The 21293-nt window shown below is 39.9% G+C and overlaps 1 protein-coding gene and 1 long non-coding RNA gene across 2 annotated transcripts; one reads left to right on the top strand and one right to left on the bottom strand.

Annotated features, from left to right (window-relative positions):
* Positions 1-5198: 5198 nt before the first annotated feature.
* mpzl3 (myelin protein zero-like 3) lies at positions 5199-17333 on the bottom strand. The gene is made up of 6 exons (XM_010743078.3): positions 17069-17333; positions 15293-15459; positions 9463-9676; positions 7807-7963; positions 6698-6767; positions 5199-6460 (listed from the first exon to the last, which is right to left on the bottom strand). Exons 1-6 carry the CDS (start codon positions 17214-17216, stop codon positions 6380-6382), a joined length of 837 nt encoding a protein of 278 aa, XP_010741380.1. The 5' UTR covers positions 17217-17333; the 3' UTR covers positions 5199-6379.
* LOC113746155 (uncharacterized) lies at positions 16711-20899 on the top strand. Its single transcript, XR_003462639.1, has 3 exons — positions 16711-16890; positions 20019-20130; positions 20651-20899. It is a non-coding gene; the product is annotated as an uncharacterized LOC113746155 (long non-coding RNA).
* The last annotated feature ends 394 nt before the right edge of the window (positions 20900-21293 follow it).

Genomic DNA, 21293 nt, shown 5'->3' with positions numbered 1-21293 from the left:
GCATTATGCCCACAACTGCATTTATAACCATTACCATGCTGTGAGGCTTGCAGGCGCATGCTCATGCAAACACCCACACTATTTGTCTTTCATAATACACACACAGACACACACACACACAGACACAGACACACTTTGGTGGTGTCAGAAGAGGAGTCCCCACCCCCGCTCTGACACCAGTTCGCACCAGCAGATGCTACAGACACAATGAGGATGGAGGACATGAGGATAGACAGAGAGAGAGAGAGAGAGAGGGGATAAGGATGGAGGGGAAGGAAGGAGCAAGGGTCCTGTGGGGTGGTGCTCCGCTATTCTTCTCTCTTACAGGATTATTCCACATCCAGTTCACTGAGGGGAAATCATTAACCTGCAGCGCTGAGCCACAGCCTTCCCGGTGGTCGCTGCTGCCACACAGGCACATCCAGCACCATTACTTCGCCTGTACTACATCATCACCATGTGTCATCATGTTCTGTAAGAGGCCGCATGACACAGACGCTGTAATAATGCAGGGTTCTGCTGAGTACGCATGGTCTTTCTCAGCGCTGCCCTGCTTTACTTCTATACAGCTATGCACATTCATACAGCTGCCAGTTCACAGTCTCTGCTGGGTCACTTTGCTGGAATAACTAGGAGATAAGTGCTCTGCTTCAGGGAGAAGACTGACTCTCTCTTACTTTTACAAAGTTACTTGTCAAGGAAGCTTCAAATTTACAAAGAAGAATTCAAGGAAAAGGATGAGTAAACGAGACAAGAAACATAAAGACGAGTGTGAATCATCAGGTTATGACCTTCACAAGTCATCGGAATAGAGCTGGGATGATTCATACACTAATTGATTAGGAAAGAATATGACAACATTTTTGATAATTGGTGATGTGTGTAGGTTTTTTTTTATAGTATGATAAGCCAATCATTTCACTGGATTTGCTCCTCAGATGTGAGTGTTGCCGGTTTTCTTCATCTTGGAATATCTTAGCTGGGTATGAGACGAAACAAGTAATTTATTATGACAGCTTCAGATCTGGAAACAGGTCAACCAGTCTATCTACCAGTTTATTAACAATATAATTGGCAGGTTAAACAAAAGTAACCCAAAACCGAAGTCCACCCAACTCAACACCAACGAGAGGTTTTAGAATGACGTGTTAGGCAGCGCTCTCCACCACCTTCATCAACAAAACACCAAATCAGTGAATATTATGTAGATCTTGAAAGACTTTTAGAATTCCTGCCGAGGAGCATTGGAGCGATTCTGGTGGCCCAACACCTTTCCCTTGACATCCATCTGTATATAATTATGTATTATGCTATTCTGTCCTATTTATTTGATTTTGTTCCAAAGGCATTCAGAATCAGAAATCACTCGGTTTAACACACTGCTGAAAAGATTTACAGCATTAACATTTAAACATCAAGTGGCAAATCACTTCAAATCAAATCCCCACACTGGGAAGGCTGCTACAAGTCCTTCAGGAGAGGAATAATTAAAAAAAAATAATAATTTAAAAAAAAAAAAAAACAGCAGCACAATTCCACAACAAATGATTGGGCTTGCTTAAATGAAAAAGAAAAAATCCAAACACTCAATCCCCAAGAGCCAAATCAAGCTGATGCTGGGGCGGTGGTAGCTAAAGAAACAGAGAGAGACGAGGGAGAGAGAGAGTGTGTGGGTTGGTCTTTGAAAACAATCCATCTGCAATTGCAGCAGGTTGGCCAGCAGTTGACTGCAAACTGACCCGGTAGCTGCTACTTATCTTACCATCTTAGCATGCTAATCTATGTCCAGTTATTTGATTGTCCCGCTAAGCAGCTGAATCTAATGCTGCACCGACCACAGCGATCAATAATGTCACACTGTCCTGTCACACTGTATCGAGAAGCTGTCAAGAGGTATGTTCTGACAACACTTTACTGTAGGTTGCTGTTACTCACTGTGATTACAAAGTCAAAAATGGGACACCTAGTTCACAACGTGTTATCGCCTTTCCATTTCTGTTCCACCCACAAGACTTTGTCACATCATCAGCTCATGTCGGGTTATTTGTGTCTCGGGCTGCATAAGTGTGCCTTCCTTTGGAGCAGTGTTACTTCTCTTTATACCCGTGAACTATTTATATTTAAATAAAGCACACTCCATTGCATATCGAGTATTGCACTGCTTCCAAATGTGCCTTCCTACACCCCGGAGAATAGCGCTATGGTGCAGTCATTTTATACCGCCATCAACACCCCGAAGATCACATTAATCATTTTGTTCTTTGTTTAAAGCTAAACGAGATGCTATTACATATGTGAGACAGCCTATTTTTACATGGAAATCTAAAGTGTATCTCTGTTGTGCCACGACAATGCAGTGCTTTCAGACTGACTGTGATGAAGCGCCTCATTTGCACCATGAAAGGTCACTGTATCTGAGAGAGGCAATGAGAGTCACATGCAATCTACCAACTGCAAGTTATCTTGAAATGTTCTTACCCATTATAATCAATTAATTGGTCATTATAAAGATGTTGAAAACTGGTGCTTATAGGCTATATAAGCACCAAGACGGGGAGTACAAATTGCTGTGCTGCTTGCTGTTAGTGCAGCGTCAAATTCAAATATACAGTTTTTTAAATTGTCAAAAGGTTATGTAAACTATACCGCAGGTGATTTATTTCTCCTTTGATGTAATGATGTTTGAAATAATGTGTGATCTTTGAGGAGTGAAAAGTAATCTTGAGCAATTCAGACTCTTTTGGTGGTCAAATAATTGCAGGAGCATCAAAGACTCTTAACGTGCATGCTGTCCTATAACTTGACTGACAACATCCCCCGTAGAAGTTACCTCATTAGTGCGCCGATCAAACTTCTATAGAGGAAAATGTAACACACAAAATTAAGGTTACAAGTGCTTGTTTTCGAAAATGTAAAGCTCGGAAGTCGCAGCTCTCTCTCTGCTGTCTAATGACCAACAGCGTAGTGTTGTTGAACTTTGATTACAGAGATTGCCATGTTATCAAAAAGAACATAAAGTGTCACAGTCACCACAGGCGACCTTTTTGCACTAAACATTATTATTACCTGCAAAGTGACTGGTGTCTTTTCTCATTCTAGGTGATGCATTATGGGTGTTATCATGGTTTAGCACCAATACAAGTGGCTGGGGGTAGAAAAGTGGAAGCTGCCGAAATGTCACACACAAGAAAATGATTCACTGTTGAGCCGATTTTATTGAGTGTCATTGGGGGGAGGACTTACAATCAATGAGCAAGAGTATGATTAGACCAAATGTCAAAATGAAGCATCGCTGTGAAGCCTTTGTTAAGATGTGTATGCCTGGCTGGTTAAATATGACAATGAAACCTTTGCTAGCTGAGTGTAAAAGAAGAGATAAATGGAGATTAAAGGATTCAAGAAGAATGGTTTGTTTGAAAATATCCATATCTGCAATATAATTCCAAAACATATTCAGAAAAGTGTGCATGGCCAGTGTATTCATTGCTGCAAATCTGTTAAGAGTATATTAACCAACGCATGCTAAGCTAAAATAACAATGATGAAAGGTCAAATTCCTAATGCTCAAAGCCTTCTCTACCACATTTTGTTAGCATATAAACTCCCAAATGACTCTACCCCAAAAGCCGCAGCATTAAATTATGACAGTGAAATACTCAACTGGCCATCTAACCAGCAGCACAAAATAAACTGAGTCATTTACAGTGAAATATTCATGAAATATTGATGGCTTCATTCCATCCATGTATCTTGTTTGTACTTTCATTTATACTACTTTATATAGATTTACACTTACTGTTAAATGTAGGTTTATACTCTAGTCACAGTCACCGTTGCACATTCATGAACCTACAACATTTTGAACATTTAGTTTGGCCATAAACAGCTTTTAAGATTACTTCTGTTGCTCTCTCTCAGTATCATCTCAGATAGTAGACAACAATGCCACACAGGGGTGCTTCCATAAGGGCAAAATTTACTGTGTAAGGAGAGAGCAGACTTTGCAGCCTGGTCCAAACTTTCTCTCAATACATTTTCATCAATAACATTAGTTAAAGTCTCTACAGTCTCTACAGTGCAGTCAGAGATACACCCACAGATCCATGTTTAAACATTAGATTTTGGAACTACCAACATGTAGCAATGGTTCCCAACCTTTTTGAATTGTGACCCTTAAAATGAAGGACACAATAGCACGTTAAAGTCTAAGTGTGGACCGTCCAAGAGTGAGTGAGCTGTTCCCCTTAAATGTTTTTTAGAGGCCTGACAAGGTAAAAGTAGTATAAAGTATTTCACAAAGTTAATTTTAAAAAAGAGTCTGAAATATTTTAAATCAATTGGTGAAACATCAGCTCGATGGATTATGGGACAACCAGGCTGAGAACCACCTGGTTAAAGAATAAATTGGGTAACCACAAGCTTGCCTGAGAAAACGCACACCTTTTAAATCTGTCAAACTCAAGGACTTAATAACTGTGTGATACTTGATTCTCCATTCTGAATATAACGTTACTTTCCCCTGTATCATGCACACATCACTTAAAGGCTCACTCACCGGACATGAATTCCCTAGGGCGTGGGTGGAGCTGATTTGAGGTTCAGCCATCAATGGAGGAGGAGGAAGAGGAGGAGGAGGAGAGGAGGGGGATTTTGTATTTGACTATTTGTATTCACATTTCATATCCACTAAGATTTTCTCCCAGTACCAATACTCGACAGCTGAAATATATTTGGATAAATAAGGCAAAACTACAGCACTTCATTGAGGGGAGGAGTGGATCCTCCTCTCTGCTGGACTCCATGGTAGAATTTAGGATGATAAAAACAAATGTTTCAAACACAACCTTACTGGAGTGTTCAGAAAAAGAAATGCTGAGATCTACACTGCAGTAGTAAAGCTGTACATGATACTGACTATTTAGCAGTAATGATATTATACCCCTTCAGCTTGGGGAGTAGAAAATCTGATCATCCTCCCTCCTAACATTTGTCCAAGCAGTCAGCTGAATACTTTTTTTCATCAATCAATTTTTAAATGTTTTTTTTTTTCTGCCTGACATGAGTAAGCTGTTGCCATGGTAGTTGAGATGAAGCAGGAATGATAATTGTTCTACCATAGCAGTGTGTGAATTATTAAAACCTAGAGGGCATGAATGAGCTGAATGAGAAACAGAAAAGGAATGAGACAGAATGAGAACTTATCGTTTTAGTGTGTGCTTCATTGATGGGTTTTTATTAGGTCTTTTTATGACTCTCGAGTCCCACAACTGCGCAGATGAAACAGATGCTGCCACAAATTATGAGTGAAGCTCTGGGACTCCAGTCTGTCCTTAGAGTTTTTAAAAGGAATATTCAACAACGTTCATGAATAGTGCAACAGACCAAACAAAGGCAGAGCAGAGGAGAAAATGGTAGCTGGCTTTACCAACAGATCGTCTCTGTTTGCTCACAAAGATTCACCAGTTTAATGAACAAATGATCGTTATTATCTCGCTGGGAGCATCTTTTTAAAAAGTCATGTCCATCCTCTAACAAGCCTCTTAAACTATTTATTTGGGCAAATGTGTAAATTAAACATTAAAAAAAGCAAAGCTGTGCATCCAAAACCAAAACTCCATCCTGTTATATCACATAACCATATCCATGAGACCACACCCAACCTCACACATCCCCAAATGAGTTGCAAGGTGACACAGATTTACAGCTGATGTTGAAATCATCACATGGTACAACAACGTACAGACACTGGAAAAATAGAAAACATAATGTATATTTAATATACTGTATAAATACTACCAAGTCGTCTCATTTTGAAATCAAACCATTTATTTTCTGTCTGAATATTCGGGATATAACAGAAATGTTCCACTCCACCTCAACAAAGACACTGGCGCACTTCATATAGCCCATCTGACACACACAATAAATTAGACAAAACGTATTTATCTCCTTCACAATAAGAAAAGTGACGCGTATAAATCATCAAGATACAAAAATATACATAGTGCTCATCTGTGTCAGCTGCTACAGACAGACATCAAATTTCATCAAGACTACAAGCTCTAAAGTTTGGGACTTGACACCTCTGCTGGTCTGGAAACCTTAGAGCTTGTAGGCCAAAAAAAGTAAATCAAATCATTGACACATTTTATAGTGGAAATATAATGCTGGAGATACACAATTCTGTCTCAAGACAAAAATACCAAAGTATCCAAAGCTGTCACCACAAAAAGTAAACATCACCAAAGTGACTGGGTGAAGTGGTTGACTGTGGCAAAGAAGACATAAATCCAGCATTCATTTTCATTCAGTGCGTCACTCATGTGAGGCAAAAGTAGGTCTAGACGTTGCAGTTACATCTCTCAGCCAGCAGGGTTCTCTAGCACTGAGACTCGGCGTAGCCTTCATCCATATGAGGCCTCTTTTTTAGGTCGTAATACACATCTTCATCCTCTGAGTCCTGGGCAAAGCAGACAAAAAAGGCAGTCAGATGAAGGCACAAACAGACAGAGACACACCAACACACACATACACACACACATATATATATGTGACCTCTCTCTCTCTCTTCCAAGTCCTGTTGTCAGACATAGTGGGCATGTAAAATTTAAGGTGAAACGGATATGTCAGACATGTCTCATTACGTTATTTATGGGTTGGAATACAGTGTCATATAATGAAATGTTTTGTACTGTACCATCAGATATAGTTCACAGCATGACGGCCTCTTTACTTTGTCCTCAGGTGGGTGGATGCCATACTCCTCTCTGATGAATGCAGAATGGACAGTTAAGTATTGACAACAATCACACTCACAATTAAAATGAAAAAGCCTGCCTGTAACATTATGACACAGTCTCTACCTTCTCTAAAATATGGCCTCATCTTTATGGACTTTTACTGATTTCCACAAAAAGATATTTGAATTTAGAAAAATATTTTTCATACACATCAAAAGAACAGTTCACCATTTTGGGGAAATGCTCTTATTCACTAGCTTGCTGAGAGCAGCCAGATAGCTTAGCTTAGCATAAAGACTAGAAACATATGGGAACAGCTAGCTTGGTCTTCCAGTCACAAATTAAATATGTTGTATCTAAAAACAACAATTTGTGGTTTTATGAGTTACGTGTCAGACTATTTCTTAACCAATATGCTAAGCTAAGGTAACCAGCTGCTGGCTCCAGCTTCAACACTACACTTTTAAAAATGTGTTTTGTTTCCTGTTGTAAGAAGATATACGTGAGTGCAGTTAACAGGGTCATCTTGTTGTGGTTTTGGGAGCTCCGAGTAAAGAGAACAATGGAAAGAAATTAAACACAACTGCAGATAATGCTGGCTTTAGACAGAAGTATTTTAATGCACTAAAAAAGAGAGAGAGAATTTAAAATAGCTGCAGAATAAACTGTAAAAAAAGTCTTTTAATGGGCCTAAAATAAACTTGCCACTGATTATTTACACAGGCAGGCCTTGTAATTTATGTAATATGTTCAACATGTATTCCTGTATTAAATCAACTAAAAGAGCAAATACCAGCTCCTGTGTGACCTGTGAAACCACAGGGCGTAACACTGCAACACTATAAACCAGCCTGAAGATCAGCTAATATCAGATTTTAGTGCTCCTCACTGATTCATAACAACAAGCACGCCCAGTGAAATCAAAGCTTTAACTCAAACTTAAATTCTTGTTTAACCTTCATCAAATTAGCAATCAAGAAGCACATTTATAGCCATTGAAGACCGCAGTAACCAGCATCAGCCCCAGGAGACCCACAGCAGTGATTGGTTGAATAAATCCACTCACCCCTCTGTGACCTCTATGGGCGATCTGTAGGTTTTCGATTGGCTGCGCCGTTTCTTGGGACAGAGCATCCGTCCAATCAGAATGAGGGTGATGATACCGGAGGGGAGGAGGATGAAAGCCAGGAGGACCGCAACATCAGAGAACCGAATGCTGGGTGCTGGGGAGGAGGAGGTTAAAGACATTACAGGGTCATTAAGTCATACATTAACAAGCTGTTTCTGACCACACGTGACATCACGCCATACTCACTTACAAACAGACATACAGACAGACATATACACAGCACATACAGCAGTTTTATATGCGTCACCCTGCACTAGTTAGCAGCGAATCATCACTTCTTACCAATAGATTTGTTCTCTTTAAAAACAAAATTGATACCACTTTCATGACTGTACAGTAAACATGTAGCTTGAACCAGTAGCCTGTTAGCTTAGCATGAACACTGCAAACAGGGTCGAATAAACTGATATGGGATTTGAGAACACTACCAATTTTAGAGTGATTGCCAGTATGGCAGCCAATATACTGAATTAGTGAAATACTGAACACAACTTTAGAAACAACACATGAGATTATGTACCAGACTCTTCATTGGCTGGGACCAGTAACCTCTTGGAGTCTCTTTTGCCTGTCAACAGCTCTCAGCCAAGAAATAAGCAAACATGATATGATATGTTAGTTAGTGAGCTTTCGAGGTGCAGCCAGATAGTGGTATTGATCTTCTCATTTACAGAAGAGTGGCTGCAACCTGGCAACATCTGCGTTTTGAATTAGGAACAGCAGAGTGCAATTTTACCACCTTGGCTCCCGGCTATCTCGTCACGCAGCAATTGATATAGCAGAGTTTGCTAACTAGTATCATAGAAGAAGTTTATTGTGCCGGACTGGATCATCTGGCTTTGAATTTGAGTCACCATTTCTCTGCTTGTGAAGAAGTGAATCATTCTGGGAACTCAAATACTTGTAAAATCAGATTGTTGCTGTAGTTTCTGTAGTTTTTGTGGTCGCACAACAAGCTGCAGCAGCAAGTTGAAAAAGGTCAACCATCACAAACTCAGATGACAGCAGTAAAGAGCTGTGTGTGTTGCCAGTAGCAGCATCCAGCCTTTTCTTGCCAGACTTCAGAACAGAAAAATGACTAAATGTCTTTAAAGAGCCCCTGTCGCCATTTATCTTCAATTAGTTTAATTATTCTCAGTATGACAACAACCAAACATTTAGTTCAAAAATAGTTAGTACAGTCAAAAGAAAAATAACTTCAATCTGATGAGTTACTCTCCACTGCATCCCAGCCTCTAACCATCTACAGTCTGCTGACAGCAGAGGTGTAAGCCAATATGGCTAAATCATGACAGGCTTACATATAAATAGATATTTGGATAAGGCTGCAATCTGAAAAATATGTGGCTGGCAGAGGAAGTTTAAACTCCCTTTGCCCAGTCCTGTCTCTGCGTCTACACAGTGTATAATTAATTTTGAGAAACGCCCAATCTAGGCACCTGAGTCAAAATTAAGATATCATACATGTTTGAGAGGATACATATGTTCATACATATATTGCTTCTGGATTGAGTCCAGATTTGACCACTGTTATCTATACATGCAATTGAAGTGTGTACTTGACAGTGTGTGAAGGAATGAGGACCACCATACCCTTTGGTGTGACAGTGAGTACAGTGTGTGAAGTCGGGGACCCGTGGACATCTGGAGGGTTTCTGACTGAGCATGTATAGGTCCCATTATCATTCAACGTGGCGTTGATGAGAGAGATGGAAGCTTCTCCCTGTGCCGGGCTTCCCTGCCACCGGATGCGACCAGAAAATTGACCGTTAAGAGGAGGGAATGCCCGTGATGAGAAGTGGAAGAACTGGAGGGAGAAAACAATTATAAGTTATTTGTATGAAACTGATGGGTGTGGTCAAATAGAGAGTGCAGTGAGCACGGGTGTGAATTCTAATCTTATTAAGTCTTTGAATTCTGAAAGAAAGGAGAATAAAAGACATGGACTTAGTGACAAACACAACTGGATAGGTAGGTTTCAGGGAAGAAAATGTATAGTAGTCTCACCATGAGAACAACACCTAAATAAACTGCATGTCAATGTTCAGTTCTCTTATTCAGAGAGCATATAATAAGAACCATCGCTCTTAAATCTATCTTATCATTTTGCAACGTGTCTGGAGCAACAGGTGGTGGGACAGATGGCGGTAGGACATTTTCTTTTGGCAATATTGTCGACAGCAGAGCAAGAGTGCTGCTTGTTCAGTTCTCAGAAATATGAATAAAAATCTCATCAAGCACAAACCAAACAAATTCATGTGTGTGCATAAGTCTCGCAGAGAGAGAGGACTTGAACTGCAGTTGCCTGGAAAAACTGGATTTTCACTTTTTAGTTTAACATTCATACCACAAACCAAGTTCGTTTTCAGTGGCAACCTCCATCTTGTCATTACTCCCACATTGTCCTGACACAGACCCCTCAAAAAGCACAACATCCGGAGTATGAGTGTGTTGCTTGTGTGGGTGGACAAGGGGGAATTAAAAATGTGAAAATACTACTAGGATATATAATTTTTCACAGAGTAAACTAAGAGTGTAGAGATTGTATTTAAGTTTCATGACAACACAGTTAGTCATCAGTAAACAGAGACGAGAGAGGAAAATGACAAGTGATTTGATGGAGGTGCATGAAGGCAGAGGGGTTGAAACTGTGTTTCAAACTTGATTGGTTAAAAAGGAGAAAAGTAACATTAGGATGAAGGACTTGCATTAAGAAGAAATACAATTAGTAAACAGTCACGTAACATGAGCGGCTTGACATTACTCTTCCGGTCTACATCTTATACTGAACTGGTTGAGTCGGATAAGGAACATGAAGACATCAAGAGGCTTTTAGATTATTTGAAGGATAAGATCAGAGCTGCATGGACTCTGTACTCTCAAAGCACAGCAGAAGAGAGTTATCGATTTCTTCTTAAATCACCCCGGATGTTGTAGCATCCAGCCAATTTATGCAGCTTCTTTCATATTAGACCTAAACGGCTTTATAGTAATCATGCAAGAGCAATGGCAAGCATGAAGTGGCATATGTTGGGCGAACATACATGTGGAAATCTCCAAGATTATTCTAAAATAATTATAAAATTTAAGAAAATGGTAAAAAAAAATGTCCAATCTAATGCCTTGATTTGTCAGGCCAAAACCCAAAAGTTTTCATAATTTTCTGCCATCTCTGCGTGAATTACTTAACTAGCTAACCATTATCAAAAGAGCTGGCGTTCAAGTACTATTACTCAAAAAGTCACTCAAAGTGCAAGGGGGCTGCGTGGAGGTGAATATTGCTGTCACGGAGATGCAGGCTGAAGGCAAAAGAAGAAGGTGATTTATCACTGACAAAGGAGATAACAGCAAACGCAAACAGAACTAAGGACTCGAAGTGTTTGTCAGTCAGTAGTGAAGGTGAGTGTATGCATGAGTGCAACATGTAGTGAGAGTAAGATGTCGGATGGCTGAAAACAACACAACAATGTACGGAAGAAAAGAGAAAGAGCATCAAGGTCAAAAAGGCGTGGTTTATATTACAGGAAATCACCAAACCCAGGTGTTTCCAACTAGGCCGGTCATGATGTACCCCTCAGGAGCGTGCTGCAGACATAAGAAGGAGAAACACAAAACATAAAGTAAACAAAGCAGGGGACTGTCACAATAGATAGATGTCAGCCAGTCACATAACCCGTCCCGTCGTATTGAAACAGCTGTCATGGTGACGCGTGACGACAACAACAGCTCAGCAAATGAAGAATTGGCTTCTCCGGGAAATCACACTGTTGTCTGGATGGTGCAGAACATTATAAACACACAGCACCACAGATCAGCAACCAGAGGCAGATGGCATGGGGTTTTTGATAATTAGTGCAAATAATAATAAAAAGAAAATAGTGGTAAGATATGATGGCGTCATATCTTAGCAGCATTTACTTCAGAATGCAGTTAAAAAATAAAACATGAACAAAGTAATTGCTCATTATTAGTTAAAGGGAAGGCTGTGACACAGGATTAATGAGGTTTGCTAATCCAGCCTCTCCCATATAAACGGTAAAATACCGACTTACAACGACCAGTATGGGGTGTGTCGAGGCGTGTGTTGTTATTCTGTTGCAGCCTTGTGTCATCTGCACATCATTTAGTCAAGGTAAACTCAGTAGACATCTGCATGTTAAACACCACACAGATGGACAAAGCGAACTTCAAGGTCAGGAACGGTCGGAGTGCTGCCTGTGCTCGCCGTTGCACAACAACCGAAAATAGAGCCCAAAGTGTTCTAAAAAAGATATGCAGCTGCTCTAGTGAGTAGAGGACATACGCTTAAAGTCAACCCACCACCTTCATGATAATAAGCGGGTCCTTGATGTTTGTCCATTCAGGATGCCCCACTCGGAATATCTTTGTATGCAGAGCACTTTGTAATAAACCTAAGTGAGCAAAGAAGCTGAGGCTCTTTGAGATATTATCGTAATTTTAAAAATATAAATTCCACTGACTTTGCACAGCTTTTAAATAAATTCCTCTGACACCACATATCATAATCTTCTTCACCCTATATTCAAGTTTTCTCAAGTCTCGTGCAAATAACTGCAGCTAATAAATCATTTCTATTTTAGCAAGAAATTATAAAGATATAAAATATTTTTTTGAAACAAATGCACTATTCAGTGTTATTTAGAAAGTGTCAAAAAGATCAAAAACAACCATCAGTCCTAGAATGAAGTAACGGTACAGCCTATGTCAATCATGCAAAAATGTTTGCCTCGTGTAAAGAGAGTACATTTACTGCCTGGAGGTTTACACACTAGCAACAATGTCAACATGTATAACTATTATATGGCCTTTCAATAAACTCACACAATCGCCTAAACAATTACAGACACTGATACAGTTTTATGGTTTTACAAGGGTCTGTGCATCAGCTACGTTCTTCTGAGAGAGTGACTGGAGGTCTGGCAGAGATAAACCTAGTTACCCTCCTGTTATTCATCCACTGGCTGATCATTCAAGGATCTGGCAGCCTTACGTGACAGCAGCTTAAAAGTTACTGACCAAACAAGAGTCTGTTTCAGTCAATGAACCCTTTAAACTCATGAGAAAAGCAGCCAAGAGACGGTTGGATTGTTTTCTCATTGGGCCACCGATTCTATAAATCTATCTCATAATTTAGACAAAAGCTTTCACCGACTTGACAAACACTAAAACAGTGCCTGACTGTCGTTTTAGATCATCGGAATAGATTTATTTTTACCATTATTCAGCAGAATTCAATTGCCAAATCCTCCAATTACCATCAGCTCCCAGAAATATTTGATTGAACATTTAGCCTCTCTTCTCCAATCTACAAAATTAATTCTCATCAGGACTGAGGTAATTATGCAGGCCACTGAAGCACTGCAGCAATTCAGATTGACACTAAAGCTTTGGCTGCAAAATTATATTTTCTGATGGAGGTTTTCACATGCTTATTCATGGTCTTTCCCAGTGTGATATACAGCCGGGGACACACAGGCCAATAAAGCAGCCAAAAGTGCTAATGAAATTGGATGGAAAGTAAATGAAGGCTTAGAAATAGAAATGAAAAACTTCTAGACTTGGTCCCATCTATGGGTCGTATCAGGAAACTGCCTCACATTTTTTATCTGTGATAAAGAGAACAAACTAGTTGTTGGGTTGGGTCAATAGACATACGGGCGCTGGTGTAGCCTTCCCTTAAGTAGCAGGTGACACACCTGCTTACTAATACCTGTGTAGCCTTGTGAGGTAATAACACGCTATCTGCTGACTGACACACACGTACATACACACCCACCCCGTCTTAACACCCACTCAACATGCACCAAGATCTTTTTCTCCTCCTCCCACTACACACTTTGAGAGCAGACAATTGCATCTTAATGACTAAACCAACAGCACTCCATATCAGCGGAGCCACAAAACATTAGCCCCCACTTAACTCTGAGTGCTCCTATAGGAAATGATGGCATATAAGGTTGCAGCTACCACACTATGGATTCCCATGGTCCAAATGCAATTACATAGAACCACACTTGATGGGAACCTTCAAGTACAAATGGAACTGCTTAAATCATGTGGTGGATTCTTAGTGGATTGGCCACTGAAACTGAACCCAGAGCATGTGGAGTTTAAAGGACTGAGTGCAGTTATGGGTTGAGATGGATACATCCTAACGCATTTCGAACAAGACCACAAAAGAACCACATAGGAAGGGGTATAACAGTTGCTGACCAGAAGGGGTTTCCTGCAGAGGACTTTGAAAGACACAAAGGCTAGGCTGGGCTGGAATGTGGATGGCTAAAGACTGGACAATACCTCAGCGCTAATAATGGTAGCATACAGTATCTACGTTAAAACTGAGATTGACCTACTTTGGTGCGCTTTAGGGTGTTCGCGTGGGTTTAGAAATCAACAGAAGCCAAGCAGGTCACGAATGCAAACAGAGCAAACCAGATATACAAACAAGTCGTGTTTGTACAGCGCAAGCAGTGGAAGTCACGTTAGTGTACAATGAACACAGTCTGTCTGAACTCCTAAAATGAGCTTCGATATGTTGGATCAAACGTCGGATTCAAACCCTGGGCTTTCGCAGCAAGGACCGAGCCTTCACACATGGGGCAGCTGCTCTACCAACTGAGCTAAACGCCACCCTGAAAATCATAGGGTTTCTTTTATGCATTAATTATTTGGTATGATTACTTGTCTTTGCTTTTCTTTAATGGAACACATATATATGTACTGTATGTGTGTGTGTGACACAGAGTGACATCTTCAGGTTACTAGTTTTGCCTGACCAGTCCAAAAATCATTTTACTGTCATAGTGGGTTAAAAAAACCTGGACTGCTGAATGCAGTGATTTTTTGCGATTTTTTAAAAAAAAAATGAAATGATACTGACACAATAAATAAATTATCATCATATTTCTCAATGAAATGTATCAATAATCAACTAATCACTTCACAAAATCACTTCAATCACTAATCAATTAGTCGCAAAATCCTGTGTAGATAGTTCGGTCACTATTCTGTGGAGAAAACAAAAGTATTTTTTATCATTATGTGTGGCACTGCATTAACGCCTCCACCCATACGCAGCGGGGGTCTACCTAATGTAGACTTTCATTTGCCAACTTGCACAGCGTCAACATTTAGCTGGTGCACTGTGCAGTGACAGTTTCTTTGTTCTCTTGTACATTTACCTTTTAAAGTGTATCTGAATAATATGTATAAGAATCAAATTCAAAAACAAGTCAATAAAAGTTTTATGGGTAATATGTTGCCCACATATTTTTATCTTTGGAAAAAGTAAACTTCTATATATTTGAATGGACAGAAACTTTGACTGAAAGTTACATTTTTACAGCTGCTGCTGCAACAGCAGCAAAAGCAACATAATGTTCTCTTATAAAAGTATACTCACTGTCTGTGGAGGACCTCCACTCTGAGGCCTATAAGACCAGTCTACAGTCATCTTACTGGTCGGACTGCTGCTCGAAGTGAAAGTGCAGGAAAATGTGACGGTATCCCCTTTAGACGCATGGAGCTCTGCTGGAGTACTCACTGTGATTGAGGAAACTAGGGAAGGAGCTAGGAAACAGACAAAGACAAAGCAGGACATATTGTTAGCTACATTTTATCAACTGTAAGCAAAATAAAAACTGTTACAGCATCTGCAGCAAACGGTACTTGCGCATCTGTACGCATGAGCAGCTTGTCCAGAGAGAGAACCTCAAAATATTTAGCAAGATCCAGAAATTAATAAGGTGTTTTTATTATTAAATGTCGGATTCGGTTGATTTCCATAACGACTCTAGGGAGGTGCAGAAGCCAAGCATGTCAGAACCGCCGGTCACTACGACGATGTCAACAAACAACAAACTGACAGGGACAAATTCACCCCCAAAAAAAAGACCTCACACCGCCTTCATCCCAACAATCAGCAGGTACTTTGGATCTTGACACCACAGGTTTCATCTGAGATCCCCAAAAGCTGTGATTAGGACAGAGTTTATCTTACAATAAAGAGTCTCAGAGATATCATGCAATGAGCCTGATTTATCTACAAAAACCCTGGGGTGAGAGAGACGACAACATGAACAAAGCTATCTGTTCATGAAAGCAGAGGAGCCTTGAAAGCTGAACTGCTCTTGAACTTGAAGAAGATGGTTTGTGGGATAATTGGTGGGGGGGATAGGAAAGTTGGCAGCTCATCAGCAGTCATGTTGACACCTACTTCCGAAAAGACGTCTTACATGAGAAAGAAAAAAACGAAAGTCAGAGGGAAAACAATATCATATTGTGATAGTTTCCTTTGCTGTACTGACGTGACCCTGCTAGGAAATAAACTGGATACATCCTGGAAGATGATGCTCTGGGACAAAATGTGCGCTTTTCACATAGAGCAAGATAATATGCACCAACATTGTCATGCTGCCTGTGTTCTGACTAAACCTGCAATACACTGTTACTGTATGTAACAATCAACTCCAACTCTGCAATAACAAGTCAGCGCTTTCAGAGAGAGGCAAATAACTGCCCACAGTCCACAGCCATGTTTGTAAGGTACTTGGCAAATAGACAGTGCTCTTAACTCACTGCATACCAGTTGTCAGAATCCCTTCCGAGCCTGGCTTTTTACACCGTCCTGTCAATATTATGGACTGTTTATGTGCCCACTATGGCAGTAAGAGGTCTGTTTACATTTCTATAAGCTATTTAGACTCATTAACACACATTAATTAACAAACATATAGCTTTAAACGTGTGTGAGGTGGAGTTCAACACAACTTCAAAACAATGTTTACTGTATTCTCAATGTTTACTGCATTCTTTTATGAAGTCTAGTAGATGTACAGTATGTGAAATACATATAAAATGTACAAGCCAGGTCTTTATCGTTCAGTATGTGAAATAACACACGGGCAGTCTTATCATGGCGGTTCACAGAGCTCTAAAATTTTTCCCCCACTGGGCCTGGTTTTGCTCGGACGTGTAGGCATGAAACGCGGACTATGAAAAGTAAGTAAACGTAACAAGTTATTTAAACTGTACAAAGTAAGTAAACATTTCGAAATTATTGAGCAAAACATTTTTTTAAAAAAAGCCGTGTGTCTCCAGTCTACTCGTTCAAACATGAAACAAGTTTCTGTCTTTAACCTGTGTTGAAACTAAGCAGCTCCGGCCTGTTTTAACTCACCGAAAAAGGTGACCAGGTACAGCAGCAACACGACGTTCAGAGCGGTGCTCCCCCGGTGAGGTCGACGCATTTTAAGATGTGAAAACGAGTTCACTCGCATGACGATAGGACGAAAGAAAACAAGTCCAAGCTGCGTCAAACTTTCCATAAAATTCCTTTCATAGTCTCTTTCGTCGTGACTCAGAGTCTCCGTTTCGCCAGCAGACCGCGGTGTACTCCTACCTGACAAACAGGTGTATCAGGAAGTGGAGCTGCTGGCTCATTGGGAGTAAAACTACACATTGCTGTGTTTACAATAAAAGGAAAGATATATCATACAATTACTCAAATATCATTTGTAGTGACTTGAATAGTGTGTCAATAATTAAACAGAAAATCTACTATATTAAGTAGGTCTATATAGTATAGAGCAGGGGTCTTCATCAAGGGGTCCGTGACCCCTAGGTGGTCCTCAGAGGTACTGCAGGGGGTCCGCAAATTTTTGTCATAATAATTGACAATTTCCACCAAAATAATGGTGAATGTGAGGGTGCAGATAATTGAGAAACTACAAACAGCGTAGGCATTTGCACTCCAGTTGGATGAATCAGTGGGCAAAGACGCACAACTCTTGGCATTTAATAACCAACAATAATTATGACTTTTTTACATGAACACATATAGGCTAATAACCCAGTATATAAATAGGTTAGTAAGGTGAAATAAAACTTGAAAGATATAAATATGAAAGTTATTTTAGGCAAGGCTTAAAATGTGACACATTTGAAAATATGTGGGTGTCCCTGTTCTGTTTGTCTCTTGTCCAAAGGGTCCTTGGGCTGAAAAAAGGTTGACGATCCCTGATATAGAGTATAGTAAAGGATACAGTTACCAACCACAAAAAGTGTTTTTAAAAGAGACTGGAGTGTAACAGTGTGCAACGTTTTTGCAAAAAAAAAAAAGTAATTAAACTAAGTAATAATAATGATAAAGCAGTGTATTATTTTCATAGTGGCAAAGCTTTTATCCATATGGATGAATTATTAAATTATTGCTAAGTGTAGTGTTAGTGACTTAGTTTAACGTCCAGATATCGATGCTGCTCATGGGCATAAGTGTGACTCACATTTCTAAAAAAGGCATGGTCTGTGGAGCTAAAATGAAACCATATTTAAATATAATACATTTTCTTCTTTACATATCCCTTTCCCCTCATATAACCCCTGGGTGTGGAGACTTGAGGACCAGTCCCTGCCTTATCTCCCCAGCCAGATTCTGTATAAAACCATAGATGCTCTTGTGGGACTCCCCTGCTATTTCCAGGCATATTACTCCACTATCCCAGTCCCCAATCTCCTGTCTCTTTACTGTTGTAATTATCTCTAATGGGAGAAGCTATTTGTTTTTTCTAGCCTTTGCTTTGAACAGAGTCCTTTTGAAGTTTATTTATGCCTTTATTTGGTCCGGATTGTCAGTTTCCATCCTTACATCCATCTGCCGTCTGCCAGGAGCGTTTTCTCTGCTCTGACAACAGTGATGTCATAGTCGTGTTGCAGAACCTCATTTCATTTCATGACACATCAGAGGATATTGAATGAGAGCACCATCCTCTATTACTCCTGGGCTTTTTGTCACTCAAATACACAGTGTATGTATCAGCTGTGTGTCATAATCTGATTCAGTGTTTGACAGAATTACAGCCTGAATAGCCGTATGTTTGATTTGGAGTTGAATACATAACAGCACCAGGCTATTAAAAACATTTTTTAAATAATAATCCCCCATGTACCCCTGTGTAAATCTAATCATATAAACTAATTTGACATAGAGTTAATGGGTTGGGGGGGAAATTATTATTCCGCATGTTAAACATTGCACCCTAAAACTGTGAAAAAGAAGTGTTGTCATCCAATAAATAGAAATTAGTCTGCTTGATTTACTAAAACTAACTTCTAATTTACAGCAGGCCATGTGGAGATTATTCCTGTGAGTAAGGACAGTGAGACTGAGATATAGTAAAGATAAAATTTGGGAGAAATTATGTCTCTGAAAGCAATGTTTTCTCACTGTTGTTGCACTGCCAAGGAGGTTTTCACATAAAATGAATTTGCCTTGGTGTTCGGTGCATAACAAACGTAAAACACAGAACATATTAAAGGTGCAGTGTGTAATATTTAGGGGCTCTATTTACAGAATATGATAGAAATTTAATATAATATTCATAACTCTGCTTTCATTAGCATATAGTCACCTGAAAATAGGAATTGTTATGTTTTTGTTACCTGAGAATGAGCCCTTTATATCTACAGATACTGTGGTGAGTCCACTATGTTGAACCACCTTTAGGTATATAAATAAGTAAATATAAAGAAATTAAATAAAGCACAACACATCAAGGAATGAAAGGAACTGTACAATTTCTGCAGGAATTACAGGAAATTACAGGAAAGTATTTACAAAGTAATGTGCAAAATATTGTATATGTACAAGATAGTTATCAAGACAGAGATCCAGCAATTAATAAGTAGACAGGCACATCCATGTACATGGTATTTGTGATTCATGCTCTTGATGTTGTGTGCATAATCCAAATTCAATGCAAATCTCAAATGTGAGATAAAGATGTAGAAAGTTAAGCACAGGCTTAATCCTCCTTTCATCCATTCACAAGTACAGTGTTTGTATTGTATCTGTTAACAATATTATGTAACGGTTCCCACACTGAGGCAGGCATACAGCTTCCTTTTTCTCAATAGATGCTGAGTTTCAGGATCATTCACAACTTCTGTATTGCACAGCGTTGTATTGTGTGAACTATTCTATATAATCTGCTTGTGTTTAAAAGAGTCTTTCCCATCTTACAGCTCTTACCTGGGCGCTTTCATACGCACAAATCATTACACTGTGTTGTGTATTGTGTGTGAATACAGGGGCTCTCTGTCTGGTTACAGTAACATGGTTTCAATTTCAGCTGAAATCTTCTCGGTCACAATGAGGACTCTCCCCACTTACCGGCTTTCAGGCGACTCTGGTCAACAAGAGACCTGTTCTTCTGTTGTCAACACTGCAGGGGACTAATAAAGGTAAATTAAATTGCTGGGGCCAGACGGTGTATGTAACCATTATCCTTCGGCCAAAAATCATCAGAGTCCTTCGGCCTTTTCATCAGTTTATATGCACTGAATAGTTGATGAAAGTTAAATCTGCTGCACTCCAGTACACTTTTAAGGTTTAAAAGGTTTCACATGACTTCTCTCAGGCCTTTCATAGATAAGTGTGACAGCATTAATCACTAGCCTCAATTGCTATAGGGGGCCGTACTCTTTACAATACACTGAGGCAAGTAAAGCTGACTCTCCACCTTTAGAGTAAATGGATTAACTGTAACGCTTGAGTGCTTACATGGGCACGTGTGTGTGTATGTGTTTAGGCAACTACAGCTGTCAATACAAGTTGCACAGTGCGACATTCAGTCATATACTTACCTGCCTGTGACGTGATTTGTTTTCTTTTTACGGCACCTGTCATGCCAAGCCCATTTGTGTGTATGTGTGTATAAGTATGTGTGAAGGAATTTAGTGCTTCTCCACATCACTGTGCCAGGTACATCCCATTCAGAGGTGTGGAATGCAGACTGAGGAGAGAAAGCAAGCAGGAGAGATTCCTCTTCGGTAAAGACTGCACACAATGTTTCCCTGCTCTTCCTTTATGAAACAAAACCTGTGTTTGCTCATTCTTTATACAAATGATTTACTTGTGTCACAGTAACGTATCGTGGTAGAAAATTGCTTAATAAATGAGTCATGAAGGAAGAACGGTTGAGAACACCTCTCCCGGGAGTTTGATTGACATTACCTGCTCCCATGCTGTAGGCGCAACGGTAAAACAGAGAGATGTTCATGCACAAAAATCTGCCTGGACTCATGCTTCTTTGGTAAAGTGCCAAATTTATCATCAGGAGAAGGTGGAGGTGTTGGAAACGAGAGCTGCATCTGTCTGGTGTGCTGAATGTTTATTTCCTTTCATTCCCTCCAACATACTTTCCTACTTTTGGCAGTCGCCAGAGAACGAGCGTGAACTTGCTTTCATGCCATGCAGATGTGGTTCTGTTCATCTGGGTGGAGAGAGTGATAACACAGTAGCGGTCACTTAAACACTGAAGATGCTAAATGTTCTGTGTGTTGCATTGCATTCCGGTCTATTCGGGATGGAGAAGATAGCAAATCTACAAAAGAATAGGAATAAA

Source organism: Larimichthys crocea, chromosome VII (genome assembly GCF_000972845.2).
Source record: "Larimichthys crocea isolate SSNF chromosome VII, L_crocea_2.0, whole genome shotgun sequence".
Classification (NCBI taxonomy): Eukaryota; Metazoa; Chordata; class Actinopteri; family Sciaenidae; genus Larimichthys; species Larimichthys crocea.
The sequence above is the reverse complement of the archived record's forward strand: the minus strand, read 5'-3'. Positions and strand labels throughout refer to the sequence as shown.